The sequence below is a fragment of the Epinephelus moara genome, chromosome 6 (assembly GCF_006386435.1).
Source record: "Epinephelus moara isolate mb chromosome 6, YSFRI_EMoa_1.0, whole genome shotgun sequence".
In the NCBI taxonomy this organism is placed as follows: Eukaryota; Metazoa; Chordata; class Actinopteri; order Perciformes; family Serranidae; genus Epinephelus; species Epinephelus moara.
In genome coordinates this window covers 39,817,204-39,845,198 of record NC_065511.1, presented here as the reverse complement: position 1 = coordinate 39,845,198, position 27,995 = coordinate 39,817,204, and the positions used below count along the sequence as shown (strand labels likewise).

General features: G+C 41.6%; 1 protein-coding gene across 1 annotated transcript; it reads right to left on the bottom strand.

Annotated features, from left to right (window-relative positions):
• Positions 1 to 6,100: 6,100 nt before the first annotated feature.
• On the bottom strand, positions 6,101 to 27,879 carry plekho1b (pleckstrin homology domain containing, family O member 1b). Its single transcript, XM_050046837.1, has 6 exons — positions 27,580 to 27,879; positions 24,297 to 24,443; positions 15,802 to 15,942; positions 13,663 to 13,767; positions 11,265 to 11,363; positions 6,101 to 10,631 (listed from the first exon to the last, which is right to left on the bottom strand). The coding sequence occupies exons 1-6, from the start codon at positions 27,604 to 27,606 to the stop codon at positions 9,948 to 9,950; spliced, it is 1,203 nt and encodes a 400-aa protein (XP_049902794.1). The 5' UTR covers positions 27,607 to 27,879; the 3' UTR covers positions 6,101 to 9,947.
• Positions 27,880 to 27,995: the final 116 nt, after the last annotated feature.

Here is a 27,995-nt window from a genome sequence, read left to right as displayed (position 1 = left end):
GGTGATGGTGACTTCAGGGCTGTCTCTGGTGAAACGAAAAGGATTTTACTCTTTAACGAAAAGGTTCATCTCTGTCAGGATCCTTTCATAATGATGTCAGACAAATCTGAGTCTGTCAGTGGCAAAACAAGCACATACAGCGGACGTATACTGACGGTGCATAGTTGCCCTGGGTGGTAACGTTGCAGCCTTCTTGCGCAATACTGTCCAATTTAGAAGTCCTCAATAAAACACAAAGATATTCAGTTGATTGAGATGTAAGACGGAGGGAAAATATGGAACAAATTAAGAAATTATTTAATCCTACAAGTAACTAAATTTAGTTTTGATTTCACAGTGAACTGACAAAATTCAAAAGTAATAACTCTTAATATAAGATTTAAAACAAACATTATAATGACATGTTCATTATTTATCAGTTTGTTTTCACCACAGGGTGGCGCCAAAGGTCAACTCAGAAACACACAGTCCTCAAGAGTTTTTAATTTTCTACAATTATTCATTATTCATATGTTTTCTTTGTCATTAAATGTTTATTTCTAAAGTTTATATATATATATATGTATATATATATATAAATTAAATTATTTAAGCATTTAAATGTTTTAAATAACAGAATTCTTTATTTTTTCTTTTGTCAATAAATTACAATGTTTACCTGTAATATAAAGAGAATCTATGTAATATATAAATATATATAACTTATGTATTCTATATTTCAGTTTGTGTTTTAACTTGTTAAAAGTGATGAGGAGCGGTCTCTGCTGCTCTGACCTCTGACCGCTGATGGTGGTGTTGATGTCACACTGAGCTGCACCACAGGTCGGAGGTCATGTGATGTCATCATGTTACTTTAATTGCAGACCTTACTGATCAGTAATCAGCAGGTTCTGATATTAGTTTGTGTCTGGATGAAGCCTCTTGTTTTCCTTCCAGATGTTTATATGCATTTATAAACCTCTACAGACTGAGGCACTGCTGATTATTGATTATTGACATGTTCCTCAGACATTAACATTTATATTTATTTTTCTATATATATTTTTTCTTCATGGTACTGAATGACTGTGTGACCGTAGTTCACACACACAAACACACACACACACACACACACACCCGGTAAGAGTGAAGCAGGTCAGTCAATAAGCCAGTCAATGAGATTACATCAAACCCTGAGTGTGTGAGTGTGTGTGGTTTCCATGGCGACCTGTAAGCGCTGTGCTGTACCTGCTGACTCAGCTGACAGGTGAGCAGACAGGAAGTGTTTAAATGATTAAAATTGAGTTATTGTGTCTCAGCGGGAGACAAACAGTTTTTTTTTTTAAATGTTTTTTGCGAGGGCCATGATGCTTAAAAAAATGTATCTACCTATTTAAAGATTTGCCATGAAAGTCAATGGGGAAAAAGTCTCTTTGGGTCACATGGCATCATGTGGCGGAGCAGTTACACAGTTTGGCCACTACAAAAATGAGCTTCAGGGGCCGGTGCACTTCCTCAGGCCTGGTTTAAACCTGATATTTCTGCACAGTTGCAGACAGCACAAGACTCACCTGCTAGGGCTCCACGACGGGAGCCAACAGGGATGGATCGGCCGCTAGTAGGCAGATTAGGTAGGGCAGATCAGTTCCCAAGTCCTTATGGTCCACCTGGATGATGTCTCTTTTGTGTGTGTGTGTGTGTGTGTGTGTGTGTGTGTGTGTGTGTGTGTGTGTTTCAATAATTTTGCTTTGATTTGTTTGGGTGAGCAGAGCCTCACCTGACAACCAAATTAGAGAAACACTCACTCATTCATTCACTGCAGCGCTCTGCTCAGTCCTTCAGATGTTGTTGCTCCGCCCCCTTCCACCTGTACACACCTGTCTCACATCAGAGCATTGTCTCGCTGCTCCGTCGCCATGGAAACATGTTAAATGTAAAGCAGACAGTTTGCATTATGTTTGCATGAGAAGTGTCACAGTGATCTGATGAAAGGTTCAGTTCTTCATACACTCACTGAAACATTAACTCTCTATAAATCTCCTCTGGAGCGGTCTGAACAACGCTGTTAAAAGTGTGGAGATGACAGGGGACTTCAGGATGAGCCCTCCAACACCTCCTCCACCCCCTGTTGTGGAATCCTTCAGGTTTCTGGGATCCACCGTCTCTCAGAACCCAGATTGGAAGTCCAGCAACGACACCATCAGGTAAAACGCCCAGCAGAGGATGGACTTCCTGCGCCAGCTCAGCAAGTTCAACCTGCCTCAGGAGCTGCTGATTCAGTGTTACTCTGCACATCCATCACTGTGTGGACTGCTGAGAAACTCATCCAGCCTGCAGCCAGCCTGCCCTCCATCCAGGATTTATACACCTCCAGAGTCAGGAGGAAACAGGCAGGTAACATCACTGCAGACCCTTCACACCCTGAACCTGCAACAACCTTTCCCCTCTGGGAGGCGCTACAGAACACTGTACGCTAAAACAACCAGACACAAGAACACTTTGTTTCCACAGGCCATCACGATGATGAACACTTCACACCAGTCATATTGTTTTGGCATCCAAACCCTGTGCAGTAACCCTGTAACACAGAGCGTCCAATTAACCAGTAAGGTATATATTTTATAGTCTAAATACTTCCGCATGTTCATATTATTAGCATCAGTATATGAGCATCCCTGTATACATGATGTATACTGTACGTACTGTCATATCCACCGACCTCATGTATATAAAACAACATGTTGCACTAATAATCCTGTATTTATTCCAGCACCCTTTGCACACTGCACCAATGCTCTGCTGTGTCTGTTAACAAATCCGTATCTTATCATATTGTATTGCATCTTATCTTATTTCTTATCGCATCTTACCGCATTTTATCGCCTTTTATCTTATATCTTGTCTTATCTTATGTTATCTTATTGTATCATATTTTATAGTATCATATCTTGTCTTATCACATCTTATCATATCGTATTTTATCGAATTGTATCTTGTCTTATCGCATTTTATCACCTCTTATCTTATATCTTGTCTTACCTTATTGTAATGTATCTTATATCGTATTTTATCGTATCGTATCTTGTCTTGTCACATTTTATCACCTCTTATCTTATATCTTATCTTATGTTATCTTAGTGTAAGGTGTCTTATTGCATCTTATCTTATATTTTAAAATATCGTATCATATCCCATCTTATAGTATCGTACCTTGTCGCATCGCATCTTGTCGCATCGTATCATTACACCGATTACACCATTAGAAATGTGAGAAAGAGCTCAAGGTGTCGACCTGGCCTCCAAATCCCCCTGGTACCAATCTGATCGAGCATACATGGGATGTACAGGTACCCACCTCGCACTCCGTCTTGACAGGTCAGAGCTTAGTCGGATGTAGATCGGAAGTACCTCTGGGGTACCGGCACTTCCCACAGATGCTCAATCAGATTGGGATCTGGAGATTTTTGAGGCTAGGTCGACACTTTGAGCTCTTGCATTCCTCCGACCATTCTTTCGCAGTTTTGAGGTGGGACATGGTGGCTACTGCCATCAGGGAGTCTGCAATGGTCTCTGGGCAATTGGAGCATGTCAGGCGGTATCCACAGAGATGTCAGCAGCATGTTGCATTGTGACAACATGATCAATGTTGACTTTAGTTGTCAGCATTTTAATGTTTTGGCTGACCTGAGTTTTGAGTTCAACACATCATGTGGAGATCTCTCAGTCTTCCAAAAAAGGTCTTGCTGGTGCAAACTTCCCCTTTTGTGTTTCCTCTCTGAGCTTCCTGTGTCTAAATCAAGAGGTGACGAAGTGTCAGAAATGTGTCGATGCACACAAACATGTTCAGTTAGAGCTTCGTCAGACTTCTCAGTCATGGGTGTTCAGGTCACCTGATGTTTCATGTTACAGCGCCCCCTAGCCAAAACACTCAGACTGCAGCTCGCATTGTGTTACAATTAGAATTGAGCCAAGTACTAGGATGAAATGAGTACGCGTATGTGTATCATCCAAGTAAAATGTGTTGGTCAGTACACTGACAAACATGACATTACACGGAATTGAGATTGTCTGGTCTGTGACGCAACAGGTCAACCAGAAAAAGGTCCAATACTAACAAGCTTTCAGAGGGCATATCACCACCTATTGCAGCAGAGTCGGACATACTTTGGTCAATAAACCGATTCCCCTCCCGTGCTTGTATACTGGGATAAGGACAGTATGTGTGTATGTGAACGCACTGACTGTCTGCACTCATGATGAAGGAAAATCCTTGTTTGGGCTGCTGTGTTCAGGCTCTAACTCTTATGATCAAAATTATCTGATGTTCAATCCAAAGATTTTTCAGTATATTGTTTTCTAATAAACAATAAATAAGCAACTTCAGATCAACCCCATATCAGGTCTAAAATCATTTCTGGCCCCAACCACTTCTGGTCCAAACTTCGCCCATTCCAAATACAGATAGGGGTAGAAATAATTTAGTTTATTAAACAGATACAGATAATGGTGCACTTACTCAGCCCTAGTTACGCTTTTCAGATGACACACTCTGGAACACAACCATATGTGAGAGTGACCTCTCATTAGGGGTGGGTGGATTGATCCTTAAATATCGATACTCTCGGTACTACGTTTTCATTCTTAAGATCAATCCTAGTGTCAATACGTCTGATACCAAAAGAGAGAGATCAGTTTCTCTCTTATATGTTGTTTCTGTTTGTATTTCAAAAGTAAAACTGTTTGTGCAAACAATGTTTTGTTGTCGGGAACACATCTAGTGCATGTACTCGATGCTTCTCCACTGTTTTGGTGTTGTCTGCACTCAGTCAACTTACTCAAGATCCAGCAGTGTCTTCTTAGTTTCACTTTCACCTGATGTCGGCAGTAGGAGGATGGTGAGCTCACCTCCCAGCCCTCCTGTTCACTGCTGGAGGCTGACTTGGATGCTTAATTGTACTATGAATAGAACTACATGCACATCTGTGGACCAAAGCTATCTGTGGACATTCAATGCGAATAGTATGTCCGAGCCTGACTAGTTCTATCCGACACTTAACAGCAGTGATGTATTAATGAAAGAATTAAAAAACATGAGGAAGAGAACTTAGAGCTGCAAACAAAAAGAAGGGAGAAGGAGGAAAACACTTCAGTATCCAGACCTCTGACTCAGAGACAGAGTTCACTGACAGAGTCTGTTCAGAGAGGCTCAGACAAGGAATATCCAGGTATACAGTAGCCTAGAGAAATCAGTGTTTTAGTCAAATCAGATCTTCAGCTCTGGTTAATGTCACATTTTTACAATGTCATTTGGTCATCAACATCATTTTGTTACTTAACAGACTGATGACTATTTATTCACCTCATAAAACATGACACTCCATGTTCCCCCTCAATAAAAAAAGTCACTTGTAATAATAAAGTATTGGTATCGGTATCTGTGTTTCTGGCCCTATATTACTCGGTACTGGATTGAAACCAAATTTCATGGTAGAGCCCACCCCTTCCTCTCATTGCTCGAAGCATCTGTGGTTGTGTGGATCGTAATTCTGCCCCAAAAGCAGCTCTGTGAGGCTGCTCTGAGACACAGCAGCGCTTTGAGCCTAATGTGCTAATGTGCTCACAGGGACAATGCTAACATGGCATGCTAAAGTTAAGTAAGTACAGACTGGCTGAAATCACTTCATGTATGACACTCAGCTGTGTTCACCATCGCAGAGGTCCTCACTGGAGCACAAAATGTGGATTAATCCACCGCTGAAATTAGTCCCAGACAAAGTCAATGTTTCATCTGGTTTGTTTGATTAAAAACCTACTGTGAGCAGCTGATTCAGGAAATTGGATTTACATCTTCAGTAGGAACAAACTCGGAGCTGAGAGACACAAACAGGAAGTCAGACAAACTAACAATATATGAAAACAGCAGACTGATCCTTTAACACAAGGCTGAGTCTCTTCTGTCTGCAGGTGTGAAGTTGTGAGGTGTTGTTCAGGACCACCGGTTGCCTAGCAACACTCACACACACACACACACACACACACACACACACACACAGTGTCAGGGGTCTAATTAAACCCTGCAGGATACCTCGTTAACAGTTTAATGAGGCGGCACTGATCCAGGTTCAGTTTGCAGGGTTTTTTTTTATTTTAGCACATGAACTGATCAGGACTCACAGCACCACCACTGCCGGACTACATCTCCCATCATCCCCTCTGGGTTTAAGGCTACAGCAGCTGCTCGGTGCCACAGAGACAAACAGAAGATCAAATGATAGAAACAGGAAGACATGTTGAACAGCTGAACAGTGACATCATTAAAGGAACAATCCACCATTTTGACCGAAGAGCTGCTCGGTGTGACGTGACAGATAACAAATCAGATTCATTAAAGTAATGACATCATCCAGTCACATTAACAGTTTATATCCGTATTAATGAACTTTGTTGAAGCTGCTCTGTGGAGTTTTCTTGTAAACAAACTTTCTGTTTACATTCAGTGTTTTTTATAACTGAACAAACATCGGTCTTAAATTAGAGGTCAGAACCTCCACAGGGAGCCCTGAACTTTAATAAGAGACATGTTGTACATTACAGGCAGTGTAATAAAACCACTGTAATTTAATGTTCTGCAATTTAGAGACTATAAAAACAATTTTCTGGCCAAAATGTTGAAATATTCCTTATTTCTTTTATTGCAAACTTTATTTTTTGTGACTGAGTAGTTGATGTTCGTGGATCCAAATTTATGTAACCAGATTAGGTTTTTAACAAATCTGTTTTGTGTCACTTTTTTATTGCTCCCATCACACTTCAACCTCCAACACACACACAACAGAAATCAGCTGAACTTAAGCTGTAACAGTACAAAAGCCTGAATGTTTTCTCAGTAAAACTGTGATTGTACTTAAGTCTACAGGAGGCTGAGACTCATGTGACCTGTTGAAGCGTCTCTGAGCGGGACACACGTCACTTCACTGGGAGGTAAAATAACAAATCTGGCTTTAATTCCAGTTCCAGTTCATTTTATCCAGGTAAACGTGTGTATTTTTATGTCTACAGAGAGTTTAATTGTTCCTCTCAACAGAATCAGGACTTGAGGAAGCTGATTTCCCCCACAAGAAGAAAAGTATGGATGAAATGTTAGCAATAAAAGTACACCTGGTTAGAAGAATGAATCCATAGCAAGGAAAAGTTTACATTTTACCTAAAAACATCTTGAAATAGTTCGTGTAAAACATGGTTTTTTCCAGTTTTTCCAATTTTGCTGTAGCATCAGCCTGTTTGTAATTTTGATGAGTAATTTTATTTTAATTATATCAAGAAAGACATAATCGACCTGATTATGTCCAGAAAACTGTTTAGAAAAGACATTTACATGTTCATTTTTTATCATGTGCAAGCGAGCCCCAGAGTCCGTAGAGATTATCGATATCTTTAAACCGCACGAGACAAAGTTTTTAGGAGCTCTGTATATTGGTTCATGACTGTTTGCCTTAAGTATCCCTTGACCTCTGGTGTCTGCTAGGTAGCTAGCTGTCCAGCTAAATAAGATCCAGATGTTTTTAATAAAGAAAAATAATAAGATAGCGAAGATGATCATTAGATGCAACCCCATTAAGCCCACTGCTATTAATAGCTAGCTAGAATCTCCATATCTTAACCAGGCCCTCAGGAAGTGTGCCGGCCTTTGAAGACAATTTTCATAGAGGCCAAACAGTGTAAATACACTGTCACATGATTCCCTGAGGCCCCAAAAGACTTTTCCCAATTGACTTACATGGCGAAAGAGTCACCTGTAAATCAGTGGACACTTTTTTTTTAGCATCATAACCCCTGCGAAATTTGTTGTTTCAATATCAGTATTTGATCCACACCGTCCAATAACATTTGGCAAGTCTAAAAGAGACTCCGATTGAATCATTTTATCCCCACTCAAGTTCGCAGAGCACTAAACTGGAAGTAGCCAGCTTGGCCGGCAGAAGTCTATTATGCGCCTTATGGGCCAGACAGTGCCCAGAGACACGTATAGCTACCACTAGTACAAGACAATCTCACCGTAGTGACATTTACTTGAAGCCCATAACAACGTGGCATTGTAGTGATTAAATATGAGGCCAAATGTAGCAATAAACCATTTTATAATTCATTATACACGAAGACGTGATTCACCCTCTCTTTTAAGCTAACACTTCATAGCTAGCTAAATGCAAATTTAGCATTTTCATCATGGCCTTTGCCGATGGGCCAAGGGGCGTAAGGGGGCTGATCGGGGACTGGCGTGTAGGTGGGTGTCATGTAGCTAATCCAGTTGCAGATATATTTACCCAGATCACTGGGGTATTTTTATTTGCAGCAGTTAAACGTTTTAGCTTCATGCGCCACTGAGCAAATTTCATAAGAATGAACAGGCCTCTGCCTCCAACGCCATATCCAGGTCTCTTAACACATCCATGATCATAATAAGATAGCATCATCCTTGTTTTCTGTAGCCAGGGAGCTACGTTAGCATGAGATAGCTAATGCCAGCTAATTAATGCTAACTTGTTAGTCTTTAGCTTACTGAACTGACCAGCTAAAGAGGTTCAGGGTGTTGAGAATGACTGAAACAGCTTTGAAGAGTTACGAATTTGTACGTGATGAGTCGGCTAAACTCACCTTCTCTATTAGCTAACATTAGCATAACTTTCCCCTGATGTTAATGACTGCACAGCTATCATGCTTGTTAGTAGTTTTTATTGTTCTTGTCCTAACTTAATATTAGACGGACTTCTACAGATTTTGAATTTCTCGAGTTGTTAGTCTTGTTAGCTTTGTTAGCCACTTGTTCAGAGTGCAGCTAGTCCTGATCTGCAGAGAAGAATAATCAAAGACTCTGACATCTGGTCTTCTTGGGTCTACTCAAGTATGTTTTAGGTGTTCTGAGGAGTGTGGGGATGGATTCAAACATTGTGAAAATCAGTCCTGCTCTTGTCAAACATTTCAACCGCAGTCACTGAGTTTCCAGAGTCTCAGAGAAAATTCACATTCAGAAAAAAAGAGGAAGAAGAGTCTGAGGTCGCTTCGGACGGTTTGGTGCATAGTATCTGTTTGTCCTCATCTGGAGGTCTTCAACTTGTACCTAATCCAAAAAGGCTTTTGACTTTACTCAAAGTCAGGGTGGACGTGATCAAAACCTGAACCATCAAAACCTCCCTGAAAAGCAGTAGCTCTCCTGAGTCCACAGAGAAGAGGAAGGAGGACATCTTCAAACAAAGCAGCTCGTACAAATACCAGAATTAATCCTGAAGCTTTGACTTCTGATCATCTACCGTCACATTCAGTCCTTCACCTCTTCACTTCTGACCTCTACAGCATTCAAGAAATCCTCCTTCATTCAATATTTACCCTGCATTTGTATTGTCAACTGTTTCACGTAAAACTTCATCTTTAGATTTCCCAAAAGACGTACCAACGTATCTCCAACATAAATATTCATAAAGTGAAATAAAAAGGATCCAGAGTGATGGGTTTTCCTCATCTCCAATCTCTCGCCTTGGCACATTTTCTTTTACTTTGACGAGAGACGTCAGATAAGTCTTTTTTAAAGGTACCTCAAGTGTTTGTGCAACCAAAGAGAGACATTAAGGGATTTTCAAAGCTTGGAAAAGTATCTAAGGATACTCCCAAAGGACACAACTTAAGTTAAATTGATGCTACACGTTGTTTTTGTAAGGAAGATATTTTGTGAAGAGGCATTGTGCACCTGAGCACTGAGCTGTATCAGTCAGCAGGAAAGTCCTGGTTCCTCCTGACAGCTGAAAATCAAAACCTGAATTTGTCCAAATAATTTAAAAGTGGTTGATCCAGTTCTCAGCAGCTTCGTCTGAAGTCCAACAAAAAGAAGCAGAGGCAACGCTCAGCTTCGTGGCTTTACCTGGACTGGACCGGTCTAAGCCGGTCCGTACCAGAATGAGTCAGTACCATGCGGCTCACATCAGGCTTTTGCGGTCTGGGTTTAGTTTGGAGCTGTTGGAAGGGGTGAGGGTGGAGGAGGAGTCCAGTTGTCGGTACAATGCCCTTAGTTCCTTCACCTCCTCCAGCACTTCCCGGGCCTGGCTCCAGGCTGCTGACGCCTCCTTCAGGAGTCTCTCTGCCTCAGCTCTCGCTCCTTCAGTTGACTCCTTCCCTTTCATCTTCCCCCTCTCCCCGACCTCCCCATCAGCCTCCCCGCGCACCTCCTTCAGCAGCCGCTCCGTCTTTTCCAGCTTCTGGCTGATCAGCTCCTGCAGCTGGCTGATGGGCGCTGCAGTGCCGTTCATCGTCAAGGCCGGAGAGCGGGTCGCCGCCGCTGTCTTGTTCTTAGCAGCTTTAGTCTCTGAGTGCGTCAGGATCTCGTCCATAGAGGCGCAGCGGTTTTTCTCTGCTGTCGTCAGGCGTTTTCCAGGCTGGGGGGTTTGACCCGTGTGCTCCCACACCACCGCCACCTCACGGGGAAGACTCTGGGATTTCCCAGAAGCCTCCGCGGTCTTGACAGAGAGAGCGCCGTCAGTTTTGGACCTGGGACAGTCCGAGCTGAGGTGGGAGGCACAGCCTTCGGCTCCCTGAGAAATAGGAGCGTCCTCCTCCTGGATCAGATCCAGAGTTAGCATCCCATCTGAGGAGGAGGTGGAGGCCTAACAGACAGAGAGGAGGCGGGTGAGTCTGTGACAACAACTACAACACAGACTGATATAAACCTTCAGATTTGTATAATTACACTCTGAGAAGAAACATTTAAAGTCATCGACACAAGTTTTTGTTGTCTAAACAATCTGTACTCAAGGTCTCTCTTTGCTTGTTTCGGGTGTTCTGACTCTATTACACGGTCATCATCAGCAATTTAAATTTGTTTAGCTGTCATAAATCCCTAGATGTTCAAACTTTTCATTACTTGGAGCAAGTCATCCAGGTTGTCTTGAAAGGACCAGGAGGATTTTGTGATTCAGTCAAAAGCTCCAGAAAAAGTAATCAAGTGGACCTTAAGCTGAGATTGTTCTGTGAGATGCTGTTTTTAGGGTTGAACTTTTGATTTCAACGTAAAAAAAAACCACACATCTGAGCAGATATCATCCTGACTGGTCATTTTATACTCATAAAAATATGAAATTATCTACAAACGATTTTATACATATAAAATGCATTAAATATTTCATATGAAATAATGGCCATTTATGTTGAAATGGCTTCTTATAGAGGAGAGTAACGAGGTGATACTGGAGGGAGAGAAGATGAAGGAAGAGGAGGAGATGATGAAGGATCAGACTGACCACAGCCAGCAGGTGACCTCTGGTCGGCAGTCGTCGGGTGTGAGGAATCTTCACTCGGTCTCGGGTCAGATGAGAAAGCTGAGAGTCTTCTACGATCACCTGTAAACAACACAAACAGTCCTTCAGGTAAAAGGTAGTTTAACATTTTACAAAGCAAAAAATACATTCAGACCGAGGGGACCCAGAATCGGCCCCTGAGGAACTCCTAACTGTACCAAGCTGCACTTCCTTTAATGTCCACTGGATGCTGCTGTGATCAGACCTCAGAACAGCTTTTACACAATAAGGTCAGCGCTCAGGAGAACTTTTACTTAATTTGAGATTTTCAGAACTGACTCATTTAAAATATATCAGACTTGGAAGGAATAATTTACCCACAAAATGATTATTTGTATATCAGTTAGTGATGCCATGTTACCTTGAATTTGTAAAGAAAACTTTTCTTGGATCCCTCCACAGAAAACAGCAACATTAATAATTTATTAATTGATTGGGGACCATATTCAACAACAGCAAAACTATATCAAAACATCCTCTTCCAAACTTCCCAGTCCACAGAGGCATGAGAGAATACACTTTTCTTCATCAAATCAAGATTACACGGCACGACTAACTGATACACAAATGGTCATTTTGTGGGTGAAGTATTCCTTCACAGTTCATTTGCCCCCTAAGTGCAGTTCGTTTGGGCAGGTGTGAACACACCAAAACAACCGGACCGAGACCTTCTCGAAGAGGTAGTCTTTGTCCGGGTTACAAATGAACTGTGGTGCGGTTGGTTTGTGGTGAGAAGGTGTTCCGACCTGGATCTGAAGCAACTGCAGTCACATGACACATTGTTTGGGTTAAACATGAGCATGTTACAGTCCTGGAGGATTATCAATGTGCACCTCCTCCTGTACTGCCTTAATATGCACATTCAGCACATCCAATGCATCAAAACATTGTTTTCTAGTTGGAGCCGCGCCTCGTTTTCAAACTGTATGGTTTGACTAAAATGAACAATGACAGCAATATAGTCCACGATGAGCAGCGCTAAAATCAACCTGCGTAGTTGTCCCTCCATTGTGACATTAGAAAGTGTCACATTTATCTTGCAAGTGTACTCCTCTTCAACGTTTGCTTTACTTCCTGGATTTTTCCCACATGGAAATTCTGACCAATCAAGAGCAGCTTTCTCAAAAACTCCTGATGATCTGCAGTTAGACTTTAAACATGTTTAATGCATCAGCACAGTCTGAATAAACTCAACCAGGCCTGGAATTTACACAGATTTACATACATGCTGTTATTTAATACTTTTCCAGGAAACGCTAGCTGGAACACACGACAGTAACACTATGGCATGAATGTGGTTCATGAGAGGCTTTCGTTCAGCCTGGAACACGATGTGTGTGAGAGAAAGTGTATTGATCCGAGTATTGATCAGAGTATTGACTGGTGGAAAAGGCTGAAGGTTGTTGACTGAACACTGAGCAGAGGCTGTATATGCAGACAGCTGCTCTAACATACTTCCTGTTACTGTCAGTGAGGACACTGAAATAAACACATGAAACATCAGTTAAGGAAACACTGCTTTCTAAAATCATACATGATGACATCTCCAATATATTTCGACACTGTTTTAAACCAGAGCTCAAAGACAAAGATACTGTGTGACAAAACAGGAAGTTAATTGTTGTTGTTTGTCAGCAGGTGAAGCTGCAGCAGAGACACACGGATCGTGGAGGAAATTGAGAGACAGATTGATGCAGTGTGTCAAAAATCACATTCCGTCTTGGAGTCACAACTGAATCAAATCTGAACACACTGACATGATTCACACATTCTCTGATTCAGTGTGACTTACACTTCGAGATGATACCATTACTTAGAATCATAGAGTAGAATTCGCTCCAGAAGTTGCCTGATAATTATCACATTTTTAAGTTTTCTTCAGTGTCAAAGTAATCCAACAATAGATGCCTGTACATCCATGGGTACGCTGCACACAGGAGCCGCTCACATTCAGCACACTTTGAATACCAACATTATACTTCCTGTTTACCTCTACCAAAGCCTAGACTTCAGGAACTATGGAGCTCCAGGTGCGAATTAATCCGCCACTGAAAATAGTCCCCAGCAAACAACAAAGTACTGTTTTCTTCCTGTTTGTTTGATAAAAACTAAGGTGATCAGCTGTTTTAGAAAATTTCTGATGAAACTGTACATTTACCTCTTCAGTAGGAACCATTGGGCTTGAAGCTGACAGCCACAGACAGGAAGTCAGACGGTATTAAAAGACGGACTAACATAATGTTGCACTTGAGATATGTAGATGATAATAAATCAAATCTGTCCTCAGTGACTGATGGAGTCCACAAAGAGACAATAACGGACTCTGTGTTTGTCTTCGTACCTCATCCAGGATTTTGTTCTTGGCTCGAGTGATGGCGACATTCAGGACGTTGATCCAGGACTCTTTCTCCTCGGGACTGACAGCCAGGAAGACCAGGTTAGGAACCTACAACACACCAAAACACAAGTCCACATGAGTGTCTGTCTGTTAAACTCCACGTGAACTGGATGGATCACTGAATCGATCAGTGACCTCGTAAATTAAGTCAGCTACACAGCGAGGGTTGAGCACTGTGAACAGGTTCCTAATTAGAACCAGCTCCAAATTTGGATCCCAAATGAATCATAAGGAAATTCGAATTACAGTTCTGCTTATCGGTTCCTAAACAGCTACACACTGGTGCTCTCTGATGCTGAGCAAAGCAGTACATTTTGTTTTTGTTCTGTCGAGGCACCATGGGAGGATCGATAAGGGATGTGAACACGAGTCTGGCTGAGGCCATGTGCCGGACCGCAGATTTTCTTCTCTGTTAGCTGTCTCTTTCTCTCTCTCTCTCAACTGGGGGTGTAAATCACTAGTTCCACCACAGTACGATATATCAATTCTTTGGACAATACAATATTTGCTGATATCACCAAGTCTGCCACAATAGGGTTTTAATTTGATTCAATTCAGGAGCCTGCGATCAATGTGAGAGGTGATCAGTAAAGATCCTCATTGTCTTTTTCTAAGCTGCTTGTCATTGTCTGCCTGGTGCGAGGCCGCTACCACAGTTTGACTGTTTGGGAAGGAGGTGCGCTTTAATAGAAACAGCGACACAGACGTGAGGACAGAAACAGAGGGCTCAGCGGGGACAGAACACCTGCTGCGGTCATTTTGACCTGACCAGCAGACTTCACTACAAGCTGACTGGCTGTCAAAACAGGTGATAGGTTTTACATACTAAAACCAGCTGCCAGCCATTTGACCAGCTGAGTTGCAGGTGACACCATCAGCTGGCTTGAGTCGAGCTCAGACCGGCCAGTTCACACCACTGCAACAACAATGTTTTCTCCACAAATTCAGATGAACACGTTGTGAGTACCTGATATACAAATAATCATTTGGGAGGTGACGTGTTCCTTTAAGAGCCGACAGAAATGAGAGTCACCTGTTTGTGTTAACATACTTAATGATACATACTTCTGATTCTGATTCACGTCAGACAAAAGATACACTGAGGAACAATGACTGAACAAAAACGCTGACAGAACACTGGTTGACCTATCACAGCGCAGAACACCACACACACACATATATATACACACACTGTTTTAGGAGGCCTCAGTGGGAGACACATCACCAGATGGCCGAGTGTGTGTGTAATAGAAGCTGCCACCTGTCTGCAGGACACCTGATCCCTCCCCAGGGCATTCTGGGTATTTGTGGGATGGCCTGCAGATATCTGCTGAGAGTGTGTGTGTGTGTGTGTGTGTGTGTGTGTGTGTGTGTGTGTGTGTGTGTGTGTGTAAAGCAGAGGCTCCACCTGTTTCCAGTCAGCTGCTGTCAGTCACTGACTCTGTTTTTATTAACAAACTGATGTAGATATAAAAGTGTTTCCTGTCTGAGGTGTGACAGTAGTTGTGTGGGTAAAAGACTGACTGAATAAATGATGACGTACGTGAAGCATGAAGAGCTGAAAACATGAGATGTGTGTGACGAGCAAAGAGCATACTGTAACCTTCCTCACGTTAAGACATGAAACTAACAGACAAGTTTTATCTCCATCATGTTTTCGATCGTTTGAGCTTTGACTGGAGCTCTTTTAACCACCTCTTCTTCTTCTGCGGTGGTTTAATGGCACGGACCAGCTGTTCACACATATATATATATATATATACATATATATATATATATATATATATATATATATATATATATATATATATATACATATAATATGTATATATATATCAATCATACTAATATCACAGAACAGGAGTGGATGGAAACAAGACTCAAGTCAGGTTTCATTTAGTTAAAATTTGAGCTCCACGTGGGTGAAACTTGATAGTTTAATAAATTCAGTTTACTCACATTAGATGTTTAATTGTACTGACTGTAGTTATATAAAACATCCATATGTCTTCACAGGTAGACAGACAGGTGTACAGACAGACAGACGGACAGGCAGACAGACAGACAGACAGACAGGCGTACCGTGTTGCCCGGCGTGCTGCAGCGCTGCAGTCTGAACTTGCTGTGGTTCTTCTTGCTGCGACTCTTGTTCTTCCTGATCTCCTCACAGCGCTCGTAGTCCGACAGGTCCAACACCTCGTCAGCCCGGCCCAGCTCCTTCACCTGCAGGACACACACAGGTAGCACGGTTAACACAGGTCAAAAGTTACAGGTCAACTGACTGAAAAATTGTTCTTTTTTTTTTTAGATTATTTTTAGGGTATTTTTGCCTTTAGTGGACAGGAAAGTCTGGCATGAAATGAGGAGAGAGGATGACATGCAGCAAAGGGCTGGAATTGGAATCGAACCTGCGCCCCCCAGTTGTTCATCATCACAGGTGTATTTTTTAACTTTAAACAGGCTAGCTGTTTCCCTCTGTTCCCAGTCTTTATGCTAAGCTAAGCTAACACATCCTGACTCCAGCTCAGTACATGAGTGTCAACAATCTGAATGTCTGACTCTGAGAGAGGAAGAGAAGAGGAGAGTTGGACGGCTGCAGGTTTTCTCTCAAAGAGTCAAAATAAAATGCAAACACAGTCAAATACAGCAGAAGAAGCAGACGTGTTTACAGACATGGAAACTGTCTGAAATAAATTCAAATAGAAACACAAACTAAAGTAAACAGAACTCCCTCTGCACAGCCAGGCTCAAGGATCAGGTGCTGGTCGGCCGCAGGAACATCTCAGATGAAATCATCAACATAAACCGCCGCACACTGAACTGAGTTACTCTGATCTAATTAGGAGCGAACAGTGCGTGGCGTCTTCAGGTCCGCTCAACAGAATCACATGAGCACTAACAGGTGTGATAACATACATGGGTCACATGACTAATTATCACGGTTATTTCAGAGCAAGATTCATAAAGAGTACAAGAGTTACAAGAATAATATGTGATTAAACCTTATCCCATTACATAGATGCAGGTCCTACTTCTGTCCCTCGACACTGACGGAAAGGGGGAGTGACAGGGAAGTGACAAGGGACCTAGAGGCTCATCTCTCCCTACGGACCCAAATTACCAGTGGAGGGATGTATTAGTTAATATTTATATCACACAGCATTTTAGATCCATGAACTGAATACACTGGAGCCATACGGACTTAATGAAACACAGGATTTGAGTCATTTTCTGTGACATAAATTTTAACTGGTAACTCTCGTACTCTTTACTAATTAGTCATGTGACCTGTGTATGTTTAGCACACCTGTGAGTGCTCAAAGATGCAGCTGATCATTCGCCATCAGAGACACACTACATGATATATATTAGACGTTTTAAATTAATCAGACGTTTGTGTTTGTTGACTGACAGTCTGCAGGTTAACACACTCTGTAGCTCTGTAGTTAGCTCTGTTACACACACACACACACACACACACACACACACACACACACACACACACACACACACAGCAGGTGCTAGCATTGGTTTCTGCAGGTTAACCTCAGCTCATTAATCTCTATGGAAACAGCATCCATTATTCAGCTGTTTTAAACTGAGACTTCCTAGGAGAGAGGCCACACCCACCGCACACACACACACACACACACACAGCTAGCAGCTAACCAAAGCTAACAGAGAGCTTCCATCAGATCAGATGTCGTGACACAACAGACACAACGGTACGGATGAAGACAGTTGAGTGTGTGTGTGTGTGTGTGTGTGTGTGTGTGTGTGTGTGTGTGTGTGAGGTCAGTCCGCCCGTCATCAGCCAAATAATCAATATTCAGTGTTATAAGTGGAGCTGCTGACATAACAAAGTCAGTGACAGTCAGTGACCTCTGACCTCTTCACAGTGTGAATGAAACATGTTGTTCTTCATCATGTCAGGTCTCATGCACACTGGAGGATTTTCAAGTCGTAACTGATTTTGAAAACACGTGTGAGAGCACAGAGATTTAATCAATTTATATTTTTTAATTGTAAGAGCGCTCACACCGGATGATTCAGTCAGGACCCTCGACCACACCCTTGATGTTAAAACAGTTTCAGACAGAAGTTTGTGCGATTAAACTTAACTCCAGATACAAAACAAACATGGCGGTGGACTGTCGTCATCAGCTGGGTGCACATGTGCGTGCTATGTTTGTGCTGAGCACCTATATAGATATTAAACCAGCTATGTTTCCACTGACCGTCTGTCTCTGGAGACAAATGACCTATTAGTGCTGTTGGCAGCCATGTTTCTGTTCTACACAAGTGCTCATCATCTGGTCAGCTTGCTCTGATATTGCAGGTTTCTGCTCATTATTCCATCGCTGTTCATTCACACTTCACAGTCTCAGTCATAAATGTCAAACATGTTGGATATTAAGGATTCAAAACCAGGGAGACTCTGATACAGTCGCTAATGTTCAGATGATGTTTATAAGCCCCTCACGCTGCGGATAATCTGTTCAGATCAGCCTCCAATCAGGAACATCCCCCACGACTGTCGGGAGGAGCGAATCGGACCCAAATATCTTCTCGTCTGAGGCCAGTATAAACATGTTATACTACTTCCTGTCTCACCTGAGCAGCAGTTTTACTTTAAATTTGTTTTGATGCAAATAATTTCTTTATTATTGTTAATCGTAATAGTGTGTCTTCTAAAACACTTAGGCCCTGATCACACAGAAAGTGTTTTAGCAGCTGGAGACGGCTTTTTGTAATTGATTTTAAATAGAATGAAGCTTTTTGCTTGCTGTTTTTGCGTTGCTACACAGTTGCGTTTCTGCCCCATAGGCGCCTGGTGTTCTTGCCAGAGCACTCTGAACTCCTCAAGTTGAGACGTCACCTGCGCTTTTTTCCAATTGTCCAATTGGATGATTTGAGAGGCGGGCCTTCTGTGGTGGTCACGACAACAAGTTTACAGTTGGTAAACAATGGAGGAGAAACTGGTGGTAGTGGTTGCTGGATACCCAGAGCTATACGGCCTGATGATAGACAGCAGGTTGTCAAACTGCCCCTGAGTCATCCTAAAACATGCCTGTAAACGTCCATCATGGAGGAGAAGCTCCTGGACCAACTGGTGGTACTCCCCATGATCCAGCCAGTTTTTTAGGGTCTCATGTTACATGTTACATTTTTATATATGATCTTAGATTAATTAATTTTAGGTCTAAATTGTTCGCTGTTTAAAGAGGTGTTGTATAATGGTGTAACAAAATGTCACACCAACTGTCATAAACCCAACGATTAATCAATCCCTAAAGTTTATTGACAACATGATTACATCACAGACACACAGATGTTTATATATCATCATCATGTGTGACACTGATGCTGCCTGAGGATTACTGAGGCTTAACATGATGCACACACAGACACACACACACATACACACAGTGGATTACAGGTCTCAGAGGTTAGACTGAGTGTCACTGCAGGTATGTGACATCACCATGTAACTCCTACAGTCAACAACAACCAGCAGTTTGTCTGATGGTGAGTGTTCACATTAATGTAGACAGGAGGTTATCTGTAGTTTATTAATCCGTTATCGCTCTGATCTGTCTGGTCTTAACAAACAGGAACCTTTAGTTCCTGGTTGACTTCCTGTGATCAGTTCCTCTGGTTCAGTTCGTCCTGTGGTATGACTGAGGTTAAACTCTGACTGTGGCCAGACAGTTAGCTCTGATAACAGACACGGTGGCTGTTACAGTGACACCTCACCTGGTTGTGAATCTATAAACTACAGTGTTCACCATGTTTGGTGACAGCAGACAGGATAATGTATTTCATAAAGTTAAACTGAAAACACAACAAGGACACAGCAGTAATGGTGTCACTACTGCTGGAGACATGAGTAGTACTAAGAATAGGCTTCATTCAACTACATCTCCCATCATGCCTCAGCTCATCGAGTCTCTCTCTGTGTGAACCCCCAAACTTGAGCCATGCTGGCTGGTTGCCGTCGGTTACCAGAGGAGGGGGGTCTGCCATGTGCCTTCGGAGGCTTTCTGTTGGTTGCCATGGGAACCGGCACCCCCCACCTTCTGTCAATGGCCTTATTTAGAAAAGGAGCCACACACACAGACACACACTCACCCTCACTCACTCTCAGCTGTGGTCTGATATCGAAACAGAAACGAGACTTTAGCTTCTGCTTTAAAGCCACAGTTTCAGCATGTTCTGTTTTCTCTTTGTTACTGTTTGTTAAAAGTTCTTCTGACTCTGAGAGCACAGCAAGGTGCAGACCATCAAAACTAAAACGTGTTGCACAGATCTCCGTCTGAAAACAGGCTGAAAACTGGCTGCAGGAAGGCAAGATACAGGACAAAACCTGGCTTGAAACAGACCAAATAAATTGGCTGGAAACAGAAAACACACCGACATAGGACAAAAACTGACTTGAAACGGAGCTAGAAACAAGCCAAGAGCGGGCCCAAAACACAGACTGGAAAAAGGCCCAAAACAGGCACGAAACTGGCTGATAACTTTTGAAAAACAGATCTGAAACAAGACAGAAAATGGCCCGAAACAGAGCCAAAACAGACGGCAAATAGGCTCAAAACAGACTGGAAACAGAACGAAAACAGGATGAAAACTGTCCTGAAACAGAGCTAAACCAGGCTGGAAACAAGCCTGAGAACAGGCCAGAAATCGCCAAAAAGTGGACTGGACACAGATTGAAAAAGGCCCAAAACAGACAGAAAACAGATCAAAAACTGACCAAAACAGATGATAAACAGGCTCAAAACAGACCGAAAACAGGCTAAAAAGTGGCCGACAACTGACCAAAACTGTCCCTAAATAAAGCTAAAGCAAACAGGATGAAAAAACAGGCTGGAAAAAATCTGACTGATAACTGTCTGAAAACAGACCTGAAACAGAACAAAAACTGGCCCAAAACAGAGCTTAACAGGCTGGAAACAAGCTGAGAACTGGTCGCTAGCAGACACAAAGTGGACTGGACACAGACTGAAAACAGGGAGAAAACGGTCTGAAACAGGACGAAAACTGCTCGAAACAGATGGCAAACAGGCTTAGAAAAAACAGACTGGAAACAGGCTTAAAACTGGCTGACAACTGTCTGAAAACGGACCTGAAACGGAGCTAAAACAAGCTGGAAACAAGCCAAGAACAGGCCGAAATCCAGCAGAAAGTGGACTTGACATGGACTGGAAAAGGCCCAAAACAGACCCAAAACAGGCTAAAAACTGTCTGACAACTGTCTAAAAACAGGCCTGAAACTAGACTAGACTGTAACAGAGCTGAAACAGGTTGGAAACAAGCTGATAACAGGCTGAAATCGAGCAGAAAGTAGACTGGACATGAACTGGGAAAAGGCCCAAAACAGGACAAAAACGGTCTGAAAACAGATCTGAAACTGGATGAAAACTAGCCCATGACAGAGCTCAAACATGCTGGAAACAAGCCGAAAAGCAAAAAAAAAAGCAACCAAAAACAGGCTTGACACAGAAAACAGGCCATTATCAGGCAGAAAACAGGCCGAAAAAGAAAACAACCGAGCTGCATTAACACAAAACAGGTGAAACATGAAATACAATCCAGGATGTCCAGTTTGACAAACACATTTTCAGACACCAAAATGTGGAACAGTTTTATAAAACAACTGTTTAAAGTTTCATTACAGCGACCTCCAAGTTAATGAGTCTGTTAAGGTCACAAAGGCATCGACCAGTAATGTCTTGGATGTGTTTAAATGAAGTCAGTGTGAACGCAGTGTTCACATCACGTTTAGTGTCGACACCAAACTGTTCACCTTTTATGTTTGTCACTAAAACGATTGAAACAGAGTCGACCTGCTAATTAATCTGTCCAGAAATTTAACTGCCAAATATTTTATACACTGTGTGAACAATTAATTGAGTAAGCCTCAAAAATAAAAGAATAAAACTTCAGCAGCTGTGACAAAATGTTTTGAGACCATCAGTCAATCTATCATCAGTTGATTAATGAATCTGTTAACAGCAAACAATCTGAAGGAGAAGAAATGAGCAAACTGTCGACTCTCAGAAGAAGCTATATTCTGTTACATCTAAAGCAGATGTGGTCAGTGTGTGTGTGTGTGTGTGTGTGTGTGTGTGTGTGTGGTTTCTCTGGTGTCACGCAGGGTTCCTATTCCTGGTGAGACAGGAAGTAAAGCTGCTGACAGGAGGAGCCTCTCATGAACCAAAACCTCCACAGTCTGAGCCTCATACAGACACACAGACGTCCTAATATGGTCGTGTGAGACAGCTGATCATGTGACAGATGATGTCTGACTAGAAGTGACAAACTTCCATAAAAGTCCAAACTCTCTGTTTCCTGCTGCTGACATGAAGCTCTGATATAAAAACACAACCAATCACTTTAAATCAATCAAAGTGGATCAGATCTGATCAGACAGCTCTGTCAGTCCTCAGGTCTCCACAGTCAGCTGGGTAAATCCTCATGTTCTCTGTCTTTAATGAAGTGGGGTTCCTCAGGGGAACGACATGGGACCTCGGTTCTTTTCATTAAACATCAGAAACATTTAAAGAAACACTTTAATGTTTAAATAAAAGACTTGTTCTCTGTCTTCTCCAGAGATCAGTTTCATCTGTGTCCATACAGATGTGTTTAGCCTAGCTTAGCACAAAGAATGGTCACAGGGGGAAACTGTTAGCTTAGCTTAGCACAAAGACTGTGGACAGAGGGGAAACTGTTGACCTAGTTTAGCAGGAAGATTAGAGGCAGGGGGAAGCTGTTAGCCTAGCTTAGTACAAAAGCTGGAAGAAGAGGGGAAACTGTTAGCCTAGCTTAGCACAAAGACAACAAGCAGGGGGAAACTGTTAGCCTACTTTGGCACAAGGGCTGGAAACAGGGGAAACTGTTAATCTAGCTTAGTGCAAAGACTAGAAGCAGGGGGAAACTGTTAGCCTAGCTTAGTATAGAGGTAGAGAGCAGGGAGAAATGGTTATCCTAGCTTAGCAAGAAGTCTGGAAGTAGAGGGGAAACTGTTAGCCTATCTTAGCACAAAGACTGGAAGAAGGGGAAAACTGTTGGCCTAGCTTAGCACAAAGACTGAAAGCAGGGGAAAATATTAGCCTAGCTTAGCACTAAGGCTGAAAACAAGGGAAAATGTTAGCTTAGCTTAGTACAAAGAATGGAAGGAGACGGAAACTGTGTCTAGCTTAGCACAAAGACTAGACGCAGGGAGAGACTGTTGGCCTAGCTTAGCACAAAGAATGGAAGTAGGTGAAAACTGTTAGGCTAGCTAAGCACAATGAATGGTAGCAGGGGAAACTGTTAGCCTAGCTTCGTACAGAGACTGGAAGCAGGGGAAAACTGTTAGCCTAGCTTGGCAGAAAGACTGGAAACGGAGGGGAAACTGTTAGCCTTGCTTACCACAAAAAATAGAGGCCAGGGGAACTGTTATGCTAAATGTTTTAACAGGATGTCCAATGTTAAAGGAATGTTCCTTAAATTAATGTTCGACAGGGTGTAACAGATTGTTACCTGTTTTGAGGTTGTTTGCTGATTGAAGTATCTTAAAGAACATTCTCTTGTTAAAAAGGTTCTACATGGTTTGGCCTGGTTAATGACGGTTCTAACAGAACAGTAATGAAGCAAAGGCATTCTGTAATTACTAAAGGTATCTAAAAAAAATTCCTTTGTCAGCGGTTCTGACAGGCTGTTCTGCAGCAGATACAGGTTCTGTGGGGATGTCCTGCAACAAATAATGCCTCTGTAAGGACGTCTGCAGCAGGTAGAGGTCTTATGAGGACGTTCTGTCGTAGATAAAGGATCTATGAAGGAGTTCTGCAGCAGACAGAGGTTCTGTGAGGACGTTCTGCCCTGTGTGTGGTGCTGCAGTGAAACCAGAGCTCTCTGTGTGTCTACAGACTGAAACTTGACTCCTGCAGAACGACGCTGTAGAAAGTGGAGGAGAAACTTTCTGTTTCCACTCAGAACCAAAACAACAGAAAAATGAGGAACACGACAAATACGACACAAAGTACTCACGAGTACTCTCATGTACTTCTGACACAATGAGACTACTGACAATTATTCTCGTTACTGACTGATTTACTGATTGTTTTTAAAATGAACCTGTTTAACACCAGATGTCTTTCTTTGGTTCTCGAGGTGATTCCTCACTTTAGAACAAGATGAACGTTTTGAAGAAACCAGAACCAGTTCATGTTCTCAGTAGAACTCAGTAATGTTCTGTAAATGTCTACATGTTAAATCAGCAGTAAATTAAAAAGCTGCACTGTCTCTTTAAATCTGTTACAGTGACTGAGGTTAACGAGCAAAGATGACATCACAAGGGAGAACCACACCTGCAGACAGACAGTCTCACTCTAACATCTGTCTCCATGACAACGCCGTCTCTCAGCATCACCTCCGACACCTCATTACCACGGTGATAACTAAAGATCTTAACGAGGTGACAGCAGTCATAAATCTGTCTCTGCTACTAATCAGTGCCAGTGATGAATCTATGACCACTCCTGACAGTGTCAGGTGTGTATCACCTGTAAGCCCCGCCCCCTCTGACTCACCTCTTTCTCACAGATGAACAGCTGATCTCCCCTCAGAACCACGAACCGGTTCTTCCAGATCTCTCTGAAGATCCCTTTCCCGCAGAACTTTCGGATCCAGCCGACCTTATCGGGCTGAATGTGCTGCGGCGCCGAGTCCTGTGGACCCTGAACAGGAAACAGGAAACAGGAAGCTGTCAGAGGGGCGCCATCAGAGCAGGTGAACTACTGAAGCTTCATTCTTGTGACAGACCTCTTTCACTTCTTCTTCCTCTTTAGTGTGTTTTAGCGCATTTAAAATGTATGAAAGTGAAATTTTAGTTTGTAGTTTTCACCAAATTCCATTTAAAAAAGCTGAATGTTATTATTAAAGAGAAAAACAGGAAAATTTTTCGTCAGCGTTGCTGCTGACACAGAAGAATTAACAAATAAACTTTATCAGGCTATTATCCAGTTACTACTTCAAACATTAATTAATAAATATAACAATAAAATTGACAAATTTAATATAAATAATTACATACTAAAATCCATTTACTACTAAAAATGATTAGATATAAAGGTAAAAATAAAGTTCAATTCAATATAATTAATTAAATACTAAGATCCATTTACTACTAAAACCATTAAGTAATAAATGTAAATGTAATAATAAAATCAATAAAATAAATATAAATAAATACTAAGATCCATTTACAACAAAATAAATTAATATATAAATGTAACAATAAAATAGAATAAATATAAATAAATAAAAACACTGAGATCAAGTCCCCTAATGCCCTCACATTAAAAATAAATAAACTAAATAAAGTCCTTAAATGTTTATTTGGAGTTTTAATATAAAACTCATGATTAGAATCATTATTTCTGTGTGTCTGCACAAACTGAGTTCATAAACTGTACATAAACATTATGTTTGTTTGTAGTTTTTTAATGTTTCTGTCCTTTCAAATAGTTTGTCAGTTGTTTTCGACCTAAAACATGAATCAATAAAGGGGATCAATAAAGTCTGATCATCTTTTATTGAACAACTGTTTACTTATATAACAGTTTTATTTTTATACATGAAGGTTGTTGAAGGACTAAAGTAGACTTCTCTGATGTGAAGAGAGATTAGAGTTTTCTTTGTGGGTTTGTTTCAGTGTGAAAGTGACGTTCTGTCTACGTTCTGTTGACGTTCTGCTCCAGTCAAACAGATTCCTGCTGTGATTTCTGATGTAAAGCTGTTTTCTGTCCCTGAGGAGAAAAGCTCTGCTGTTGTTCTGAGACGACGTGAAGAAGAAAAGGCTGCAGAGCTTCATTCACTCTTTTCTTTTGTGATTCAGATTCAGTCACATTCTGCAGCCACAGCGTCTCCAGCCACCTGAAGGAACGTCTATACACGGGAAAACTACAAACACTACACAGCTGTACTTCCTGAGTGTGACACAGGGAGGTAAGAATAACTGAACTGAACTGATCTCTGATCAGATGTTTTCTAAAAACGTTTTCTGAAATTTTTTTTCTGTATTTTATTCATCTCACCTTCTTTAAAATCAGTTTAAATTTAAATTAATATCAGAGACACCAAAGTATTTCAGGTTACAGCCTGAACTTTATAATAACTATTATACTATTAATAGGATTGAATAATAATTTGAATAATAAACTATATAACTATGCACATGAAACACAGTAACTGTGGATAAATAACCTGCAGATGAAAATGATATAACTGCATCTTCTACTGAATTACTGTGAGGAGAAGGAGTCGTAATGGGAGTATTTGGCTCTAAACTAAAGGAGACTGTGTCTATGAGGTTGTGAACATCTTTAAAAATCAGATAAGATCTTTTGTTTGGTTTATTTAATTTATTTGTTAACTGTATTTTATATATAGTCATAACAGATTAATAGATATAACAGATTATCATTCTTTAGATTTTTCTGAGTTTTATTGTGAAGAACTTTGTGACTCTAGAAAAGTAGTACAAACTTAATTACAAGACTACACTATGTTATTCATATATTAATTAGTATATTACATTAAATTAAGATTCACATTTGGACTCTTGTCTTGTTGGTTTGTTTCTCCACTGCTGCAATATTTACATTTCACTTCTCGTCTCATTTTCATATATGAACTGTCTGATTTACTCTGAATAATATTCACACATGTATCAGAACACGTAGACAACATTAGGGACTGTTTGTTATTTATGAGGGGTGCAGAAAAGGGAGGCATGTCAAGTAATTTTTTAAACACTGGGAGGGACTTAAGGTTTTTTGTTTTGGCTTGTTGGCCTGTCTAGTTGTATTTTGTTTTTATTTTACCACAGATTTTTAAAGAAAACATGCCTTCCAAATATTTTATTATCGTTGGATTTTCAAATTCCCGACAGCCCTGGGAGACATTATGTCTGATGAAGGCCTTCATCAGACAAAAATACGTAACCATAACCGAGTTAAATAGTGATATTTGATCAAAATCGCTTTATTCTGCACCTTATTTAAAATTTGACCAAAAAAAAAAACCCTGCAAAACTACCCAGCCTCCACGACAAGAGTGAAAAACCAAGGCCTCTTTCAACTCCACAATTACGCCTTTAACTTTTAACTTTCAAACATCAAAGGGTAAATTTTAAAAATCTGATAACAAGTTTATGATGGAGGGAGGGTCATACATTGTCCCCAGGGCAATCTGAGGCTCCGGGAGAAACATTTGTAGCTTCGGGGAGGGTCAAAATAAAAACAAACAAACAAAAAGTCACAGCCCAGCCACCCCCCTTCATCTGATAAATAGAGAACAGTCCCTAAGGCTACATAATGAAAACAGATCCAGCTCAAATATCCATGAACTGCCTCTAATCAGTCAAACTTATGGATCTGCGGGGTTGTGTGTGTGTGTGTGTGTGTGTGTGTATTTGTTATGTAAGTCCGTTAAACGGCTGTCCGGTGAGTTTAACTCCTCTGTCATTAACGTATGAAACCGGAGCTGCTCACCAGATTCACGTCACGCCGGTGAATTTTTCCCCTTTAACTTTAACAAATTTTAACATCTCCACTCAGAATCATAAACACATGTTTTTATCCGTTTTTATTTTAGTTTTTTTAATATTTTTTCATCTTTAAAAATGTGTTAAACTCAACAGCGCTTTTATTCTGAAAACCGGAAAGTAATCTTAAGCAGCTAACGGCCGTTTTTGCCTTCAAAATAAAGGTTTAAAACTAATCCTTGAGGCTTTTGTTCCTCGAGCTCCGCTTTAACGTGATTTAAAACGGACCTCCGTTAAAGGCAGGTGTCGGTACCGGTAACACTCACCCGTTTCCCGGAGTTGTTCTTCTTCATGCTGGCGGCTGTCAGGCTGCCGGCGGCGGACCAATGTCGGTACTTCACCCACTTTCACGGTAACTCCGTTATTCCCCCACAAAGAGCAGCAGACCGGCGGGAGAAGATGAGAAAAGCGGGTTCAAATCCGTTAAAGTCCCGCAGGGTGGACCGGAGCCTCCGCCTCAGCTCCGCCGCCCCTCAGCTAATGGTCCTCGGTGTGACTCTGCTCGTCGACCCGCTGCGCTGTGCTGCTGCTGTCGGGCTCCGCTGCGCTCTAACCGGCCAGGAGCTGCTCTGTGAGTTGGTGTCCGGTTACTCCTCCTCCTCCTCCTCCTCCTCCGGACTCCCTGCTGGCTCAGCGGCTCCTCGGCAGCCCCGCAGCGCCCCCTACAGGCAGACCGACCTGA

Coding starts and splice junctions, on each gene's coding strand:
- plekho1b (XM_050046837.1), bottom strand. CDS start 27,606: ATGAAGAAGAACAACTCCGGGAAACGG. Junction 24,444..27,579: donor AGAACAACTCCGGGAAACGG/GTGAGTGTTACC, acceptor TTTCCTGTTCAG/GGTCCACAGGACTCGGCGCC. Junction 15,943..24,296: donor TGTTCATCTGTGAGAAAGAG/GTGAGTCAGAGG, acceptor TGTGTCCTGCAG/GTGAAGGAGCTGGGCCGGGC.